The following is a 21,692-nucleotide window of genomic DNA, read 5'->3' on the forward strand; positions in this document are numbered from 1 at the left end:
TGTTTAGCTTGGACAAGTCATTTCACCGTCCTTAGCTTCAGTCTAGACACTTTTGGGGGCTAAAAAGGTAGAGAAGTCCCTCAGAGGTCTCGCTGTCATCTGCCTTTGCGAGTTACTAAAGTCGACCTACGTCATCCGTGACCTTCACGCCGGCCTCTCTACGCGTGCGCAAGAGCGGCGCCATCGGGTGAAAACCCTAATTTCGCCTCTCCTGCGCAGGCGCGCTCCTTTTACCGCCCTCCCCACGCCGAGAGGCAGGACTTCCTGTATTCTTTAGGGAGACTGCGGAAGTGACTGGGGACGAATCCGAAACGGCCGGAGAGATTAGCTTGCGTACGCCTGTAGCTGCTTTCGACTTAAAAGATGCCAAGTCTGGCGGCCGCGAGCCCAGCTCCGTCTGAGTCTCAGGAGAAGAAGCCGCTGAAGCCCTGCTGCGCCTGCCCGGAGACCAAGAAGGCGCGCGATGCGTGGTCAGTGCGCTGCCGGGGAGGGGGCGGCGGCGGGCCGGCGTCTTCCGCTGCCTCTGCCTTCCGCCCTCTGCCCTCCCCATGCTCTACCGCACTCTGGAGAGCGAGAGGACCTTATAGGTTTCGCGGTCTGCCCTGTGTACCGAGCCCGCAATTCTGTCCCGAGAGAGGACAAAGGTCAAATTGGCCCGAGGCTCGCGTCACCTATTCATTCCTTCCTGTAAAAGACATTTTTAGCATCTTACGTGTTAAGCACTGCGTTAAGTTCGGAGATGTAGAAATTCCTAAAGATGCTACATCATTTAGAAGGTTTTAAAACATACGGAGACGCATGCCAGTGATGGCTGTATCACGTGCTAATGGCTATGGTAGATTGGCAGAAATGGAGAATAAATTTTTCTGGTAATTCCAAAACGTAAAGAGCAGGACACAGGGTACATGCCTTACAGTTCTGAAGAGTTCCCACTTTAAACAAGCAAAAGTTAAAAATCAACTGGTCTACAACGTAGGTGACATTATAGTATTCAGACTAGTTAATCTAGGTTATCAGTTTACGAACGGTTTTTTTTTTCTGATTACACTTTATATAGCCTGTTAGAACTGATATCATTAAGAGTCCATAGATAAGGCTAATATGAACCTCCTGGTAGTCCCTTTTGTCTTAACAAAGTTGAGTAGACATAAAAAAGAAAAGAAACTGTAATTGACAAAATTCACATACTAGTATAATTGTAATTGATAAAGAGTGTAGGAGCTCAGCTTTTATTAATACTACTACTTTGCAAATAATACTGTAAAGGGGGAATTGACAGATTGTATTCAGACTTCTGTGACTTCGCTTTAAATATCTGTAGTCTGGAGTCACTTATTTCTTGTCATTGAATTTGGCTTAACTTGATTAGGTGTTAAAATTAAATTTTTGGGGCCCTAGAAATAAAACTTTGTGGTCCTAGTTTTTACTTTGTGAATCTTACCAGTGAAAAGTTCTTTCACCATCAAAAGGGGGATTCATTTTGGTGCTCCTGACTACAGACTTTTTTTTGTTCATGTTGCTGGGTGTCTGATTATTAGAAGATTAATTAGGTGGGATTGAATATAGGGTAGAAACAGAAATTTACTTCCTCTGTCATGATAGGCGAAAAAGTAAGCTCTTCAGTATGCCCTTCATTTAAGAGCAGTGATCTTCCTTGGATATGAACTAAAGGTGACATTTGATATCCATAATTGTTTCTCCTAATCACATTCCCCCAAAAAACTAGTTCTGTGGAATATTTTTGTAGTTGCAGAACAAAATGAAATAAAAATAAAACTGTTTGGTATAATGGCATCTTTTTAAAAATTCCAGCCACATTTCATCATTCTCATGTTCTGCTGCATAACTATCATGTGCTTAATACCTGCTCTGTTAGACAACAATCACATTTTATTTTACAGCATCATTGAGAAAGGAGAAGAACATTGTGGACATCTTATTGAGGCCCACAAGGAGTGCATGAGAGCCCTTGGATTTAAGATATGAAATGGTGAGCATATTGCTTTAAATATGTATATTACCTTACAGATTTAGCAGCCATTGGGCAGTATTCTATCTGAAAGGTAATTCATCTGGTTAATACAACATGTGTGTATCACTCTAAAAATAACTTTTCATTATCTGGTGTAGAATGTAAATAACACTAATGAATTGAGAGGCATTCAGTGAATTTGAGAAGGGGAATCTGAACCTTTCAAGAAAGGGTTTCACAAAAGTTTTTAGAGTTATATTAGAGTTGGAGGAACTTGTGGCTCTAGGAAGTTCAAAATACTCCATTTTCTGAGTTATATGAAGTAAACAGAAAATGTTATCCATTTCTTTTTTCTATGGATCTTCAGTAAATGGAAGTGTTACTTTCTGCAAAAGAAAATGGAATTGTTGCTGTTTCTTTTGTAACATGCATATTCTAATAAAACTAAAGCCTCAGACCTTTTTATTGAAGACCTTTGATTCTAAATATTTCAATGAAATATGCAGCAATACCACAAATAAATGATTTCCTTTTTGGAAGCTCTTTGTTTACCCCTCCTTTTTATTCAGGTCTTTTGAAAAGTCTTTTTATTTGAAAGTCTCCCTCAACACCCCAAGTGAACTAGCATCCCTTCCTCATCATTCTGTCTCAGCTCTGTCCAATAGGAACTTTCTGTAATGATAGATATGTTCTATATCTGCCTTCTCTACTGTGGTAACCATGAGCCTTATGTGACCATTGAGCTCTTGGATTTTGGCCAGAGAAATTAAGAAACTAAATTTTTAGCTTTAAAAAATTTTAATAGCCACATGAAGCTAGTGACTACTCTTCTTAAACACTATCACTTGCATATTAAGCAGGAATTTTCTATTCTACTCAATGCCGTATCCCCGGCACCTATAACACTGCCTGGCACATAGAAGGTGCTTAATAGAGAATAATGAGGAAATTAAGGCTTGTAGTTATAGAAGGCTCTTAAGGTAGGTTAAGCAGGATCAGAACTGGAACCTTGGGGTCCAGGACAACTCTCTCTCCTTTGTGCCCCTCCCCTAACATCTACACCACACTGCCATTTTTAGCCTCTTAGTGATAGCTGAGAGATAATGTCAGAGCCACATACCAATTTAATAGTAATAGAGAGCCTGGCTTTTTTCTCTTTCACTTCTTTGTTGCCTCTTTAGAATTTCACATATGACCAGTCTTAACTCTTTGAGGTATAAAAAAGGAGGGATAAGGAACTTGCTGCTAGCTGATAAAAAGTATGACTGTAGAGTGGAAAGCAGTCTAGACTGAAAGTCCTGAGGCTTCATTTTGAAGCTCTCCTGATGTCTCCTATTGTTAACATGTTTTTCACTTCAGCCATGTTAAACTTTTGTCAAGATATTAATCCTCTCTGAATTTGAGCCATATTTTCGTCTATAGATAGTAAGTATAGTAAACCTATTATTGTGTATATATGATACACAAGAGGCTTTTAGATTCGATGATTATTTAATGAAATCCCATAGTGAATCGTTTTATAAAATAAGTAAATTTAGGGCAGAATGTATTCTTAAAAAGTATACCTATTAACTACTTTTAAAGACATAGAACCTCAGTGTTCGTATGTGGCTTCCTTGTTCATATTCTCTTTTACTAGTCATTTGTGTAAGCTATTGGCTAGTATTGAACCTGCCTTTATAACAGGACAATTGAAAAAAATGCTAATTTTAGAAACATCAACAGTTCTCTTGAATTTCTTGTGAGCTGTAAAGGTTGTACAGTTGTTGTTATAAGTAGCAAATGTTCAGAAGGACTGGAAGATATTAGAGTTTTCTTTGTATTTTGTGGGCAGATGAAAGAGTGGTAGCTATGCTCTTGATTTGTGTATTAAAGAAAATGTAAAAGCTTTGGATATAAGAAAACATAATATTTAACTGATCGTGTGGTCTTGGATAGGTCCTTAACTTTCTAAATATTAGTTTCCTCATCTGTCATCCAGAGATAACTGTACATATCAAAACTACTTTGTAGAACTGTTGCAATGAATAAATGATATATGTATGTATATGTTTTCTTAATTATAAAATGGAAACCAGAACAGAGTAGCCCATACCTGGGGAGTTGTGGATAGCAGACATTCATGTGAGGTCTGTTGAATGTATGACCTGGTTATGTATTTTTGAATACTGGTTACTGGAAGAACAGTCTGAATCCATGTGGGTCTTTTCTAGGAATTCAAACTGTCATGATTTCATTTTCAGTGTAATAATACTTTTGGAAGAGGAATAGATATTTGGGTCCTTCTTGGTCTCAGGTGTCTTTATTTCCTTAGCCTCCATGGAGAAATCAACGCATAGGGAAGTCAAAAAAGACTTGCTCAAGTGAAGGGCAGATAGTAGTAGAATTAAAACTAGAGTCCAGATCTTTTATAATATTCTCTAATTTACAGGCACTTTACATTTCATTCCTTGCACTTAAGAAGATTTTATTGCCAACATACTCATTTTTAGGATTGTACATTATCTTAATTGTCAATTTTAAAACTTTATTATGAATGCTAATGAGAAAGACCTATTGCTGAAATGCATTGATGCATGCAACTCAGTAAGTGGGCTATTGACTGTAGAGTAAAATTCAGCAGTGTCTGCATTGCTCTGAGATAAACTTAACTAAATTGGTTTCCCTTTCTCTAATTAGACTGCGTTTTTCTGAGAATAGTTTCAAAGAAACAATATTTTGCAAACTCCAGAAATGATCATGAAAGTTTCTTAATTCAAAAACCTTAGGAATAATTTTAATTTTATTCCTAAATAAAATAGATCTTAATTGTACCTTCTCAGTAGATTGGGGGTAAGTTTATTACACCTCTTGTACATTTTCTATGAAAATAGGGTACACTCAGCCAGTGGTCTTACCCAGAGGTAAACCTTACAATCACCAGAAGGAATATTTTCCAAAATCCACAAGTCTGGACCCTGAACTGCTTTTGTTGACTCAGAAACTCTTTGCTGATTTTTGAGTTCTGTCCTCTAACAACCACTGGCCTAAGTTTAAAAAAAGTAATAGGGAATATGCTAAATATAAGTGATCTGATGATTTAATAGTAACAAAAGACTTGAAAACTGTAAAACAAAATAGATATGATGATAGTGATTCCAGATAATTTTTTCATCTTATGACTGCTTTTTTAAAATATATATAGAAAGAGAAAGTAGACAAATCCAAAACCTGAATAGAAATGTAAGACAATGAATGGCTAGTGTCCTTCTGCCTTAAGAAATCAAAATAAACCTGGAGAACCCAGTTTGGAGGTTACAATCAAATTAAAGGACCAGTATTGAGTAGTGGTGACCTTCAGTATTATTTAAGTTTAACTGAACTTAATAGTTGGGCATTTCAAATATGCCAGTTTTAGGGCTGAGGATGTGGATCATTGGTAGAGCATTTGCCTAACTTGGCAAGGCTGTAGGTTCCATCCCCAGTGACACACAGACACACACACACACACACACACACACACACACACACGTGTCAGTTTTACATATACACAGATAAGCAACTGATTATATATGAAAATATGAACCTGGGATAATCCAGAAAAAAAGTTATTTCTACCATTCAGACATTTTTAAAAATACATATTTATTAAGACTCTTAAAATTTTCAAGAGGAGAAAGATGGCCTCTCCAGTCCAGGACTTTATACTTAGAAATATAACCAAGATTCTAAGGGAATCCTTCCAGTATGTAATCAGTAGCAAAGAGGTAACAGTGCCATGGTTGGCTTCATTTTTGGTTACTTTTCCTGGTCAAACCTTTCCTTAAATGTATTCTTCTGTTAGCTTTTTAGAAAAGAGTTTATAGTGTGTGTCTTACTTGAGGCTTATCTTCTTATCTAAACCAAATGAAGGGGGACCCATTAGATGAGACTTTAGACTTGGAGAGTTGTCTAGCAAGATTTAATTATTGGAATTATTCTCTGTCTTTTGGGAGATAGGGACTAGGAATGGAGGTGGGGGAGAGCTATATGGAGAGAAGCCTAATAATGCTCAGTATCCTCAGTAACCCTATCCTCTGCTACTCTCCCTTTTTGATCTTTCCAAGTGAATTTATGAAGGGTTGCCCTTATTTTGCCCTTGGGATTAAGTAACTTTCCACAGGAAGTGCTTTGTGTACTGTGCTGACCTTCTGCCTTCCACTTTGTGGGTCTTTTCCAAACATTCTTGTATCAGCAAAGAGAGGGGTTTGCAGATCTCTTATGTTGAATATCTGTAAAAATAAAATGCTAACCTTTTTTGGAAGAGAATATGGAGAAGAAAGTTACTGTTTTTACCTCAACAAAAGCTTCTAAGGATTAAGTGATATAATGAATTTTTCAGTGATGTTTTTAGTTAGGCTCAATTAGAACTTTATAATGTAGATCTTTATTTTATGACTGGTTTAGAATAATTGTGGCAATTAGTTGGTCATACTTTACTGAAGCATTCATTTTTAGTGGTCATAATTCCCTAAATCTATAGATCTGACTTGGTGTTTGAAATCTGACTTTCTGAAATAAATCTTTTCTGTAGGTGGCCTGCTCTGTGAATGAATAATCCCTGAAGAATGAAGAAGATTAAATAAGTCTTGAAAGTTCTTTGATGAACTTTGATAAATGGATAAAGTATTTATAATTTATTAAAAAAAAAAGATCTTCAGGTGTGTTTCTTTTTGTGTTCCACACATACTCATAGCTTCATTTTGTTTTTTCCCTTAAAATATATAGTAGTAACAAAGTTTGTGATATGAATTTCTTTTGTTCTTATTACTATATCATTCTGGGAACTGTGGGATGTTTGTTAAGGGAAAGCAGATACTTCTCTCAGCCAATGAAATCCTTAAAATTGAGTACACGCAGCCGGGTGAGGTTATGCGCCTATAATCCCAGCGGCTCAGGAGGCTGAGGCAGGAGGATCGTGAGTTCAAAGCCAGCTTCAGTGAAAGTGAGGCACTAAGCAACTCAGTGAGACCCTTTCTCTAAATAAAATACAAAGTAGGGTTGGGGATGTGACTCAGTGACTGAGTGCCTCTGAGTTCAATCCCTGGTCCCTCTCACCACCACCAAAACAAAAAAAATTGAGTACATGTAAGTAGAAAATTCACTTTACCAATTCAGAATAAGTGTGTTACCCATATGATCTCATTCAAGACTTATACTTTGTTTTGTATTTTTAGATGGATTTCATTTATTTATTTATTTATTTACTGCACTAGGAATTAAACCCAGGGCTTTGCACATGCTAGGCTAATGATCTTCCACTGAATTACACTGAGCTATAGACTTTTAAATTTTTAAGGTAGGTCTTGCTAAATTGTCCATGCCTCGAACTTGTGATTCTACTGTCTTAACCTTCCAAGTAGCTGGCATGATAGGTATGTGCCATCACATCTGTCTGTTATTGTTGTTTTTTACTACAGTAACATCTTTTGGAAAAGTATGTTAAATTTTCGACCAAGTTAGGGTGGTTTGGCTTGAGAAATCTCAACTATTTGACATAATATGTATATTACTATTTACATTGTAGCATGGACTAAGTTCAGAAGTTAAGTGCCTCAGGCCCAGAGAGTTATATGTTACTATGTTAGCTTTTTGTTCCTGTGATCAAAATTCCTAATTAGAACAATTTACAGGAGGAGGAAACGTTTATTTTGAGCTCACTGTCGCAGGAATTCAGCCCGTGGTCAACATTAGTTGGTATAGCAACTTTGTGGTCCCCTTAGCTATTTAATTGCTGTGAAGCAGTTGATCATATTCTACCTTCAAGTACATTGAGTTTAAAAACCTCAAAAGCAAAAGATAACTGTGGAACATAACTAAGAGGATATGCAACATTCATGTGTTATGGGATGAGAAAATTTTCTCCTTTATAAAAGAACCAAACTACGTAATTACTTTGGACTCCTACTTAATTGAGGTTAAGAAAATAGCTTTGAAATATGACATTCTTGAGTTCAACAGCTAGCTATGAGATGTCGAATAAGTCATGGTGTCTCTTCTGGAAAAAAAAAAGGAACAAGTAATAGCTAACTTAAAAGATTATGAGTGAAAATGATGTAGATAAAGCATTTGGCACAGTATCCAGCAGTTGGCATTCTCTAATTTGATTCTGTATTCCTGTTTTTACTTGAATATTCATTTGGATATAATACTTTTAGTCAGCTTTGTATAGTTCATAGAGAATCCTTGTACATGAACAATAGAATCTTGACTCTTAGTGCTGCCCTGAGTTAAAGTTGAACTGGGCCACTCAAACCCTTTGGGAAGCCATAGGCCGGGTGATCTGGGCCATTCTGTGTGCAGACCAGGCCATGCCTATCCCCCACTTGTCTCTTCCTGAGTCAGCAGAGCGTTTTTTTAAAAAATATTTTTAGTTGTAAATTGATACAATACTTTTATCTTATTTATTCATCTTTGTGCGGAGGATCAAACCCAGTGCCTCACATGCTAGGAAAGTGCTCTACCACTGAGTTGCAACTCCAACCCTCAGCAGAGCATTTCTATCAACCAGTTCTGTAAAGAGTTCAACAAGAAGATGAAAGACATCAAAGAAGGCATTCTCTACCTACAAAGATTTTTGTGAAGCCTCATGAGACCTTTGAAACAAGATTGGAAAATCTGTTATTTCCTACTTCTTGAAGGCAGCTGCTGGGATTGAGAAGGGGACCTGGCAGACAGGAAAAGAGGTGGCAGGCTTGGTGTCTTTGAAGTTCATATATTAGATTGCCCATGTCAAAGCTAAGGATGATACATTTGCCCTGCAGGATGTACTCTGTCCTCTGTTGTCAGCTCCATCATCCTCTCTGCCTGTTTGTTCCCTTGACATGGTGAAGGGTCTCTGTGTGGAAGAACTGGCAGTCTTTCAGAAGGAACCAGCCACATTCCTGGCTGCTCAGAAGGAGGCAGATTTGGCAGCCTAGGCAGAAGCTGCCAAGAAGTGACACCTGCCCTTTGCACTCCCAAGAGTTTGAAGGAAGCATCTGAAAAGAAGGCCAGTGGGAGGCTGCACCTGAGGGAAGGAAGGGAAGTCACACCAACAAACTTGTTTTCCTGACTTTAAACTATTTTTTTTACATGTATGAATATATCAAGGGATTAATCCTGAATAAACATTCTTTGTTGCAAAAAGAAAAAAAATAGAATCTTAAGACTCCCAAGTCGAGTATAAACTAACTTCTCACCCAGTACAGATCCTTGGCAGATTGTATCCAAATCATACTTCAATATGCCCTGGGACTACAAAAAGGAAAACAAAAATTCATAACTTATTACCTAACGTTATTTTTGATTTATGGTGTTCTAAAGTTTTAATAACCTTTTTTAAAAGTTTCTTTGTGGGCTGGGGATATAGCTCAGTTGGTAGAGTGCTTACCTCGCATGCATAAGGCCCTGGGTTCAATCCCCAGCACTGCAAAAAAAAAAAAAAAAAGTTTCTTCGTTGTAAATGGACCCAATACCTTTACTTTATTTGTTTTTATGTGGTACAGAGAATCAAACCCAGTGCCTCACACATGCCAGGCAAGCACTCTTACACTGAGCCACAACCCCAGCCCTTCATTAATGCAGTTTAAAAAAGATTCTTGTACTTATAGATGGACACCATATCTTTTTTTAGTTTTTATGTTGTGCTAAGGATCTAACCCAGTGCCTCTCGTGCTAGGCAAGTGCTCTATACTGAGGTATAATCCCAGCACCTCATTAATACTTTTTTTTTTTTTTTTCCAGTGCTGGGGATTGAACCCAGGGCTTTGTGCTTGACAGGCAAGCACTCTACGAACTGAGCTATATCCCCAATCCACAATAATACATTTTTAAACAAAAAGTGAGATCCTTTTCCTATGCTACACATTTTTAATTCGAATTTAATACTGCCTTTTCCCCTTAACATATTTTACCATTAGTAAGCATAGTTCTCCAATGGTATTTGTATTGGGTCTGTATAAATTCATTGTGTGGTTTACCATAATATTTTATAGGGTGCCTACTATGTTGGATGCCCCTCCAGGAATTCTATATATCTCAATCTGGGACAGGAAACATACCAAATCCCTAAATTCCAATTTTTTTTTTTTCTGTATTTGGCTCTTTGCTTGGTTTTATGGAAACATAAAGAAGAAATCCCTTGAAATTCCACCAGTCTACACTGCACATATACACACTTTTTACCAACCTGCCTTTTGAGTACTCCATAATAGTTTTACCAACACCTGCCTTTTGACTACTTCATAATACAATTGCAGTGGAAGACTGCATAGGAAAGTATTTACAAATGTAAAGATCAAGTAAGGATGGACCAGAAGCTGAAAACACCCAGAAACCACTCATGCAAGAGATTTTATTAGATGGACAGGCAGAGTGTCTGCTCGAAGGATGAGAGAGTGCGCGAGAGTGAGAGTAAGTGAGAGCACACACAAGAGCAAATGCCAGGGAGAGAGAGAGTGGCGGCAGAGCCATTCTTAGGAAGTCGGGTTGTTAGAATTTCGAGGGCTAGTAACAACGGACCAATGGCTGGCAAGGAGGTTCGCAGGCTAACAACCTGGGTTGCAAAGTAGTGTGGGGAGGGAGAATAATGGTGACAGCAAAATAGCAGATGTGATGCCAATAAAAGCTATATGTTTTCAAGGTTTTTGGACAAGTACAGTCTGGTTGGTCTCTAGAAAGAAGGTATCTGTTTATACCTTAGTATCTGAAGGTGCCTATTCCCCTTAGTTCTTGGCAACAGATAGATTTTCTTTTTAACCTTTGCAAGTTTGTTGTGCTTAACTCATTTGTAAGGGAACTGAAGTACCCTTCTTGACCTCTACCACTGTTGAAGATAAGTCTCACAAAACTGCCAGTGCTTCCCTAGTGTAGAAGTCTACCCAAAGATAATGTGCAGCATTTCAGTAGCTATGTTAAAAAGATGTTACCACAGTAACATCTTCATTACTGAGTAATGAAGAACTTAACCTCTTACTGGGTGACAATCACATTCTAACACACCTCTTTGCTATGTCCCTGTTATGTACAATGATTTCTAAACTCAGAATATAGTCATTCTAACAGTTCCCTTTGTCTAACCTTAAACTGTTTAACTTGCCATGTCCTAAGGCAAGACCTAGCTTAGGATTACTATACTTTTCATAGGTTGGATGTGAGGCTGATGGAGAAACTAATCCCCATTTTATAGTAAGTATAGGTGCTCAGAGAGGCTAAAAGAATCACCCTGGTCAAATAGATAGCAACCTGGGATGTGAATTTAGGTCACAAGAGTTCAGGCTCAAAGTTCTTAACAGTCTATAGCAGGCTTCTAATATAAGCACCACATATTTATAGGTTTTTTTTTATTCGTTCAGCACATATTTAGTGAATACTGATTCCATGCAAAAATGGACCTCTTGGGTGTTGAGTGTTCATGTGTGAATCGTTATAAGGTTCTTTGGTTCAACATTTACTGAGGGCACAATGTATGCCAATTATGTGCTATGAGTAGCATACAACGATTTGTAAGACATGAACTCTGGTTTCAAAGAACTTACAGTCTGATGATATGTGAATATAAGCCATAAAAATATAAAATTAAATGCTCAGTGCTATGATGGATATTGCAAGATATTTTCCTCAAGAGTTCATGTGTGACTGCCCCGTGTTTCTTTAGCTGTTTAAAACTTAGGTGGTAGTTCCATCTATGTCAATTATGGTGCTTTAAATAGCAAGTAATAGAAAATTCTCATCAAGGAAGACTCTGAGATAACTTAAGTCCAGGTTTGAGGCAACCTTCAGAAGCAGTAGTAATCACAGGTTCAGTGATGCCTTCTAAGATCCAAGTTATTTTCATCTTAGAGCTCTTCCTTCCAGGACTGATGAAGCTAAACAAAGTCTTTCTTGTCCAACGGAAAACACAGAAACCATTCCCCAGACGTGGACTCTTTAGTCCCTTTTTTTTAGTCGGATTGAGCCATATCAGGTTACATGTATTTTTATGTAGTCATAGTTGAGAGCAGCATATCTTATGCTAATTGGTTTAAACAAGGTCCCACCTTCCCCTGAAATTCTCTTTAAAGGAGGAAATAAATGGATCTTGAATAGGTAACCAGTTTTGCACTAAACTGTCTTCTTCTAGCAACCAGGTCATCTTTTTTTTTTTTTTTATTATAAAATTGTAAACAAATGGGATACATGTTGTTTCTCTGTCTGTACATGGCGTAAAGGCATACCATTTGTGTAATCATAAATTTACATAGGGTAATGTTGTTTGATTCATTCTGCCATTTTTTCCCCTTCCCCCCCTCACCTCCCACCCTTCCCCTCCATCTATACAGTCCTTCCTTCCTCCATTCCTGCCCCCCTCCCTAAACCCAACTCCAACCCCAACACTAACCCCTCCCACCCCCCATTATGTGTCATCATCCACTTATTAGCGATATCATTCTTCCTTTGGTTTTTTGAGATTGGCTTATCTCACTTAGCATGATATTCTCCAGTTTCATCCATTTGCCTGCAAATGCCATAATTTTATCGTTCTTTATGGCTGAGTAATATTCCATTGTATATATATACCACATTTTCTTTATCCATTCATCAATTGAAGGACATCTAGGTTGGTTCCACAATCTGGCTATTGTGAACTGAGCAGCTATGAACATTGATGTGGCTGTATCTCTGTAATATGCTGATTTTAAGTCCTTTGGGTATAGGCCAAGGAGTGGGATAGCTGGGTCAAATGGTGTTTCCATTCCAAGTTTTCTAAGGAATCTCCACACTGCTTTCCAGAGTGGCTGCACTAATTTGCAGCCCCACCAGCAATGTAAGAGTGTACCTTTCTCCCCACATCCTCGCCAACACCTGTTGTTGGTTGTATTCTTGATAATTGCCATTCTAATTGGGGTGAGATGGAATCTTAGGGTGGTTTTGATTTGCATTTCTCTTATTACTAGAGATGTTGAACATTTTTCCATATGTTTGTTGATTGCTTGTAGATCTTCTTCTGTGAAGTGTCTATTCATTTCCTTAGCCCATTTGTCGATTGGATTATTTACATTCTTGGTGTAGAGTTTTTTGAGTTCTTTATAGATTCTGGAGATTAGCGCTCTATCTGAAGTATGATTGGCAAAGATTTTCTCCCACTCTGTAGGCTCTTTCTTCGCATTGCTGATAGTTTCCTTTGCTGAGAGAAAGCTTTTTAGTTTGAATCTATCCCAGTTATTAATTCTTGCTTTTATTTCTTGTGCTATGGGAGTCCTGTTGAGGAAGTCTGGTCCTAAGCCGACATGTTGAAGCTCTGGACCTACTTTTTCTTCTATAAGATGCAAGGTCTCTGGTCTGATTCCGAGGTCCTTAATCCATTTTGAGTTTAGTTTCGTGCATGGTGAGAGATATGGGTTTAGTTTCATTCTGTTGCATATGGATTTCCAATTCTCCCAGCACCATTTGTTGAAGAGGCTATCTTTTCTCCATTGCATATTGTTGGAACCTTTGTCTAGTATGAGAAAATTGTATTTATTTGGGTTTGTGTCCATGTCCTCTATTCTGTACCATTGATCCACCTTTCTATTTTGGTACCAATACCATGCCGTTTTTGTTACTATTGCTTTGTAGTAGAGTTGAAGATCTGGTATTGCGATACCCCCTGCTTCACTCTTTCTGCCAAGGATTGCTTTAGCTATTCTGGGTTTTTTATTCTTCCAGATGAATTTCATAATTGCTTGCTCTATTTCTGTAAGGTACATCATTGGGATTTTAATTGGAATTGCATTGAATCTGTATAGCACTTTTGGTAGTATGGCCATTTTCACAATATTAATTCTGCCTATCCAGGAACATGGGAGATCTTTCCATCTTCTAAGGTTTTCTTGAATTTCTTTCTTTAGTGTTCTGTAGTTCTCATTGTAGAGGTCTTTCACCTCTTTTGTGAGATTGATTCCCAAATACTTTATTTTTTTCGAAGCTATTGTGAATGGGGTAGTTTTCCTAATTTCTCTTTCTGAAGATTCATCGCTTATATATAAAAATGCCTTCGATTTATGTGCATTGATCTTATATCCCGCTACTTTACTGAATTCACTTATGAGATCTAAAAGTTTTCTGGTGGAATTTCCTGGTTCCTCTAAGTATACCATCATATCATCAGCAAATAGGGATAGTTTGAGTTCTTCTTTTCCTATTCGTATCCCTTTAATTTCTTTGGTCTGTCTAATTGCTCTGGCTAGAGTTTCAAGGACGATATTGAATAGAAGTGGTGAAAGAGGGCATCCCTGCCTTGTTCCAGTTTTTAGAGGGAATGCTTTCAGTTTTTCACCATTTAGAATGATATTAGCAATGGGTTTAGCGTAGATGGCCTTTACAATGTTAAGGAATGTTCCCACTATCCCTATTTTTTCTAGTGTTTTGAGCATGAAGGGGTGCTGTATTTTATCAAATGCTTTTTCTGCATCTATCGAAATAATCATGTGATTCTTGACTTTAAGTCTATTGATATGGTGAATGACATTTATTGATTTTCTGATGTTGAACCAACCTTGCATCCCTGGGATGAAACCCACTTGATCATGGTGCAGTATCTTTTTAATATGTTTTTGTATGCGATTTGCTAAAATTTTGTTTAGAATTTTTGCGTCGATGTTCATTAAGGATATTGGTCTGAAATTTTCTTTTCTCGATGTGTCTCTGTCTGGTTTAGGAATCAGGGTAATATTGGCTTCATAGAATGAGTTTGGGAGAGTTCCCTCCTCTTCTATTTTCTGGAATACTTTGAGAAGTATTGGAATGAGTTCTTCTTTAAAAGTTTTGTAGAACTCGGCTGAGAACCCATCTGGTCCTGGACTTTTCTTTGTTGGTAGGCTTTTGATGACTTCTTCTATTTCATTACTTGAAATTGGTCTATTTAAATTGTGTATGTCCTCCTCGTTCAGTTTAGGCAATTCATATGTCTCTAGAAACCTGTTGATGTCTTCGAAATTTTCTATTTTGTTGGAGTATAGGTTTTCAAAATAGCTTCTAATTATGTTTTGTATTTTGGTCGTGTCTGTTGTGATATTTCCTTGTTCATTCCGAATTTTAGTGATTTGGGTTTTCTCTCGTCTTCTCTTTGTTAGTGTGGCTAAAGGTTTATCAATTTTGTTTATTTTTTCGAAGAACCAACTATTTATTTTGTCAATTTTTTGTATTGTTTCTTTTGTTTCAATTTCGTTGATTTCAGCTCTGAGTTTAACTATTTCCTGTCTTCTACTACTTTTGGTGTTGGTCTGTTCTTCTTTTTCTAGGGCTTTGAGCTGTAGTGTTAGGTCATTTATTTTTTGAGTTTTACTTCTTTTATTAAATGCGCTCCATGAAATAAATCTTCCTCTAAGTACCGCTTTCATAGTGTCCCAGAGATTTTGATATGTTGTTTCTTTGTTCTCGTTTACCTCTAAGAATTTTTTAATTTCCTTCCTAATATCTTCTGTTATCCATTCATCATATAGTAGCATATTGTTTAATCTCCAGGTGTTGGAGTAGTTTCTGTTTTTTACTCTTTCATTAATTTGTAACTTCAATCCATTATGATCTGATAGAATACAAGGTAGTGTCTCTATCTTCTTGTATTTGCTGACATGAGCTTTGTGGCATAATATATGGTCTATTTTAGAGAAGGATCCATGTGCTGCTGAGAAGAAAGTGTATTCGCTCTTGGTTGGATGGTATATTCTATAAATGTCTGTTAAGTCTAAATTATTGATTGTGTTATTGAGATCTATGGTTTCTTTGTTCAATTTTTGTTTGGAAGATCTGTCCAGTGGTGAAAGAGGCGTGTTAAAATCACCTAGTATTATTGTGTTATGGTCTATTTGGTTTCTAAAATTGAGAAGGATTTGTTTAACATACATGGATGAGCCACTGTTTGGGGTATAGATGTTTATGATTGTTATATCTTGCTGATTTATGCTTCCCTTAAGCAGTATGAAATGTCCTTCTTTATCCCTTCTAACTAACATTGGCTTGAAGTCCACATTATCTGAAATGAGGATGGATACTCCAGCTTTTTTGCTGAGCCCATGTGCATGGTATGTTTTCCCCCATCCTTTCACCTTTAGTCTATGGGTATCTCTTTCTATGAGGTGAGTCTCTTGCAGGCAACATATTGTTGGATCTTTCTTTTTAATCCAATCTGCCAGTCTATGTCTTTTGATTGATGAATTCAGGCCATTAACATTCAGGGTTATTATTGAGATATGATTTGCATTCCCAGTCATTTGGTTCATATTTAAAATTTTTGACACATCTTGGTTCCTCCTTTATTTGACAGTTCCTTTAGGATAATTCCTCCCTTTGCTGATTTGCTTCTTTGTTTTTTATCTCTTCCTCATGAAATATTTTGCCGAGAATGTTCTGTAATGCTGGCTTTCTTTTTGTAAATTCTTTTAGCTTTTGTTTATCGTGGAATGATCTTATTTCATCGTCAAATTTGAAGGTAAGTTTTGCTGGGTATAAGATTCTTGGTTGGCATCCATTTTCTTTCAGAGCTTGAAAAATGTTGTTCCAGGCCCTTCTAGCTTTTAGGGTCTGGATTGAAAAATCTGCTGATATCCGTATTGGCTTCCCCCTGAATGTAATTTGGTTCTTTTCTCTCACAGCCTTTAAAATTCTGTCTTTATTTTGTATGTTAGGTATTTTCATTATAATGTGCCTTGGTGTGGGTCTGTTGTAATTTTGTGTATTTGGAGTCCTATAAGCCTCTTGGACTTGATTTTCCATTTCATTCTTCAGATTTGGGAAATTTTCTGATATTATTTCTTCAAATAGATTGTTCATTCCTTTGGTTTGTTTCTCTAAACCTTCCTCAATCCCAATAATTCTCAAATTTGGCCTTTTCATGATATCCCATAGTTCTTGGAGATTCTGTTCATGATTTCTCACCATCTTCTCTGTTTGTTCAACTTTGTTTTCGAGGTTAAATATTTTGTCTTCAATATCTGAAGTTCTGTCTTCCAGCTGTTCTATCCTATTGGTTATGCTTTCTATGGAGTTCTTAATTTGGTTTATTGTTTCCTTCATTTCAAGGATTTCTGTTTGTTTTTTTTTCAATATCTCTAACTCTTTATTGAAATGATCTTTTGCTTCCTGAATTTGCTCTGTTAACTGTCGATTGGTGCGATCGTTCAATGCCTGCATTTGCTCTTTCATCTCATCGTTTGCTTCCCTAATCATTTTAATTATGTACATTCTGAACTCCCTTTCTGTCATTTCTTCTGCCATGCTGTCGTTGGATTTTATTGATGTAACATCTAGATTTGTTTGGGGCATTTTCTTCCCTTGTTTTCTCATATTGTTCAGGGATCAGTGGGTCATTAAGATATTGCAGATTTCCTCTATCAACTTATAATGTCCCTGAAGATTGCTAGTATATCCCCTCTTATCCTTCAGTAGCCTGAAGTCTTGGAGGAGGTTGATAATGCAGAGCTCCACGAAGAAGCTGCCTCTCTAGGTGTGTTAACCCTCAGGTGGCGTATATTCCCTGCTAGTGGGCGGAGGTGACTCCACTTGTTGACCAATGGTCATCCAATGGGGAAGTAGACTGTGGGCTGAGGCAAGGCCTGTTTGTGCCTATGTCTCTGGCTTTACCGTCCCTGTGGGAAAACCTCCCCCGGCTGGGAAGAGTCACTCGGTGGGGACGTCTCGCTAGTCAGTTGCCCTCCTAGAGGTTCCCTTCAATCTACAACTACCTCCTGGGCTGGGCTGTCTTCTTCTGCAACGATCCCAGGGGCCCGGACCTACGTCCTGGGCCTGGGAGCCTCACCCTTCGCAGGCGAGTCTCCTTAGGCTGCCTCTCCCAGAGAATCTGCCCGCAGCCCTGGAAACTTCGCTCCGCCCCTAGGCGTGTCTCTGTGCGGCTCTTCCAGCAAGAAGCCACCTAGCTCCTGGGACCCTGCTCTGCACCAATCGCCTGGCTATGCAGCTCCTCCCCTGAGCCACCACCTGGAGCCCTGTACAATAACTCCGAGACACAGAGACCCGCCACACACCTCCTCCTCCGGACAGCCGCCCGGTTTCTGACGCAGTCACTAGGAATCCAAACAACTCACTTCGGGTCTCCTCCTCCCGCCAACCACCCGTAGCCCTAGGCATTCACTCCAAGTCCAAGTGACCCGCCCTGTTCCTCCTCCTCCTCCTTGGGGTAGCCCCCCAGGTGTTCAGGAACGGTGGCTCCGAGACCAGGTGACTCACCACGCTCCTCCTCCAGGCAGGCCACCGGTGTTCAGGAGCGGTTGCTTTTAGTCCAATCAGCTCACCACTCGCCTCCTCCTCTGGCAACCGCCTGTGGTTCTGATGCAGTCACTCCCAGGCTAAGCGTCCCACCGCTCTCCTCCTCCAGGCAGGCCACCAGTGTTCTGGAGCAGCTGCTCCGAGTTCAAACAGCTCGTCACGCAGCTCCTCCTTTGGCAACCGCCCGCAGCTCTCATGCAGTCACTCCCAGGTCAAGCAACACGCCGCGCTCCTCCTCCTCCTCCGGGCAACCTCCTGGCACTCAGGAGCGCTTGCTCTGGGTTCAAACAGTTTACCACGCAGCTCCTCTTCTGGCAACCGCCTGTGGTTCTGATGCAGTCACTCCCAGACCAAGCGTCCCGCTGCGCTCCTCCTCTTCCTCCAGGCAGTCCCCTGGCGCTCAGGAGCGCCCACTCTGAGTTCAAACAGCTCACCACGCAGCTCCTCCTCTGGCAACCGCCCGTGGCTCTGATGCAGTCACTCCTAGACCCAAGCGACCCGCCGGGCCTCTCCTCCTCCTCCGGGCAACCCCTCGGTGTTCGGAAGTGGTCACTCTGGGTCCAAACAGCTCGCCACGCAGTTCCTCCCCAGGCAGCCACCCGGAGCCCCAGCGGCTGCTCTAGTCCAAGCGCTATGCTGAGCCGCCTCCTCTACGATGATCCCAGTTGTCCGTGTTTACCGCTCCAGCGGGGGGAGGGGCGTCTCGCTGAGCAACTCCACTTCACAAATTCCCTGCGTTCCGGGGCTACTGCCCCATCCGGGACGCCTCCCCAACAGGAGAGACTCACCCGGCAGTTTTGAGTTGGTCCCAAGTCTCTCACTATCTCCTCTTTTGAATCTTGCATCCTGGAGCAGCGTGAAATGCAGCCGCCCTCTAGTCCGCCATCTTGGCCCGCCCCCCAGGTCATCTTGAAGAGTCAAACTGAGTTTATAGGAGCAGTTCCTCTCATGGTATACTCAAACTATAAAGGGCAAATTGGTAGAACATGATAAATTGTCTGATTTTTAATTTTTATAGAATAAGACAATTGGCAAATGTTCAGACAACTATTCCCTGAAGAAAATCCTTATGGAAATCCTAAAGGGGATCTGAGTCAGAATGGATTCACTTCCAAGTACTAAAATGCCCAACTATAGCAACATAAGCAATACAGAAATGTAATTTACTCCTGTTGTGAAATCTGGAGATTGATAGTTGTGGGTTTGTGACAATGGCCTACTGATACTTCCAAGAACCTAGATTTGTTCTGTTTTTCTGCTCTTTATGCTTCTCATCCTTAGGCATATCATATCTCATGACCATGGCAGCTTTAAGTGTTACATTGTCACACCGCTGTATTTAAGCTGAATGAATGGTTATAGGCATCCTTATTGCCTGTGTGTATGCTTTTTTCCAGAAGCTCCCTACATGCTTCCTCTTTCATCTCATTGGTCACATGTTCACCTGTAAGCCATCAGGGTAAAGAGATACTGTGCTTGACTTCTATCAGTCCTTGCATAGGTCCTGGAAACTGGGAGAAGAGCCCACCTTCCTTACCAAATTGCCCAAGTAAAATCAGAGTTCCATGAACTAAAGAAAAAGGGGGAATAGCTATTGGAAGATAACCTCTATGTCTGCTTAAGATCAACTTGGCAGTACATGTCCAAAATCAAAAATCATACCTCTGTTCTAGTTTAGCATTTGAATTAGGAAAGCATTAATCTCAAATCCAGTGTTTTTCAAACTATATGTGGTGAAGAACTAGGGTTTTTTTTTCCCCCATTTCATCACAGACCCATAGTAAGAAAATGAATTGTATGTGTTTCCCAAATTCTTCATGCCTCCATCAGTGTTTTTCCTTTGAACCCGTACTAGATCAAAAATTTCCTTGAAGATGGTAATTGTCTTGTTCATCTTTATATCTGATGTACTGGCACAGTTTGTCCTGAATAAATGCTTACTAATTGAGCCAACTCAACAAATGACCTGACTTACTTCTTTCTTTTCTTCTCCCTCAAATATTTTCTACTATATTCCTGCTTGCATGTTTTGGGAATTCTTAATAAGAATATATCTTTTTGACACTGGGAATTGAACCCAGGCGTACTGTACCACTGAGCTCTCTCTCCAGAACTTTTTATATTTTATTTTGAGACAGGGTCTGGCCAAGTTGCTGAGGTTGGTCTCAACCTTGTAATTCTCCTGCCTCAATCTCCCAAGTAGCTGGAATTACAGGTGTGCCACCATACCTGGCCCTGAGGCTAGTTCTAAAAACAAACAAGATACAACTTTACATTGTTGAAGTCTGATCACAAGTCCTATTCTATGGGTATTAATGTCACTATCACTGCATGCATGATTCTCTGGTATGTATGTCACCCAGCAGCATGCTCAAAGCCCCTGTGGCAATAATAATAAAAACTCCATAAAGCACCTGGTAGGATGGTATAGTACAGAGAATATCTAATTTAGACTCACACTGACCTAGGTTTTCTTCCCTATTCACATGCTAGCTCTGTGACCTTGGGCAAGTTCCTTAGCCTCTCTAAGGATACTGTTTCTTCCATTAAAAATAAATATATCATCTTAGTATAACATGAGGAAACCACAACTGCTTGACAAAAGTAACCTCTGCTGAGATAAGCATATGCAGATTGACAGGGAAGTGGACTGAGTTCAGCATTGGGTCTGCCTGTCTCTTTAAAGGGTCAGGGCCAACCCTTTGGGCAGACTGGGAACGATGACCTGCTTTGAAATTCTATCTGGGGTAGAGCCTTGGTTGCTTCTGTTTCTGTGGTCCAACTTCCTTGCTTACAGCTGGCAGGGACACCTACTCTGGAAGCTCAGGGGTGCATGACTAAGGTGGACAAATGAGCAACTGCTTCTTATTAAAAGTAGGTGGGATGGTTAGAAGGCAGACAGTGACATAAAAGCAAATGGAAATCCCTAAATGCCATTGCTCAAATGGTATCATGGGTCCAAGTCATTGTCACGAGTGGGGCATTACGGGCATTTCTTTTTCAAGCACTCCAGGCCTTTTCCTTTACTACTAACTTTTTTTTACCCCATGTAACTTCAGAAAGAAGGAAATGTGATACACATTTATTTGTCAGTTGAATTTAATTAAATTAAAAACTGGCTTCCTTCAACATGTCATATATTTCCACACTACTAACAATGCTGTTCTCTCTCTGCCTACCTTAACCACTGCACCTTAAATCAAATACTGGCTTTTAAGTCTTCCATCCCCAATGCCACCCTTCCTTCTATGCTGCCACTTTTCTTTAAACTTTTTTACACAGGCAGTCACTGTACTCCATACATGGAATTGCTATTGTTTTCTGAGGTCTCTTTCCCAATAGAGTGAAACTTGGCTCATAGTAGTCACTCAATAAATATCTGTTGAGCTGAAACTTCAACTCAGCATATTTGACAAGTTCTCATATCTCCTTAATGTTAGTTAGATTATAGCAGTATAGCAAATGTATGGATTGAGCACTT

The 21,692-nt window shown here is 39.4% G+C and overlaps 1 protein-coding gene and 1 pseudogene across 1 annotated transcript; both read left to right on the forward strand.

The window, feature by feature from the left end:
* Nucleotides 1-266: 266 nt before the first annotated feature.
* Nucleotides 267-6,650, forward strand: LOC124992933 (cytochrome c oxidase copper chaperone). Its single transcript, XM_047564323.1, has 3 exons — nt 267-470; nt 1,902-1,990; nt 6,525-6,650. Exons 1-2 carry the CDS (start codon nt 364-366, stop codon nt 1,984-1,986), a joined length of 192 nt encoding a protein of 63 aa, XP_047420279.1. The 5' UTR covers nt 267-363; the 3' UTR covers nt 1,987-1,990; nt 6,525-6,650.
* Nucleotides 5,632-9,066, forward strand: LOC124993661 (39S ribosomal protein L11, mitochondrial-like; annotated as a pseudogene).
* The last annotated feature ends 12,626 nt before the right edge of the window (nt 9,067-21,692 follow it).

This window comes from Sciurus carolinensis, chromosome 9, assembly GCF_902686445.1.
Source record: "Sciurus carolinensis chromosome 9, mSciCar1.2, whole genome shotgun sequence".
In the NCBI taxonomy this organism is placed as follows: Eukaryota; Metazoa; Chordata; class Mammalia; order Rodentia; family Sciuridae; genus Sciurus; species Sciurus carolinensis.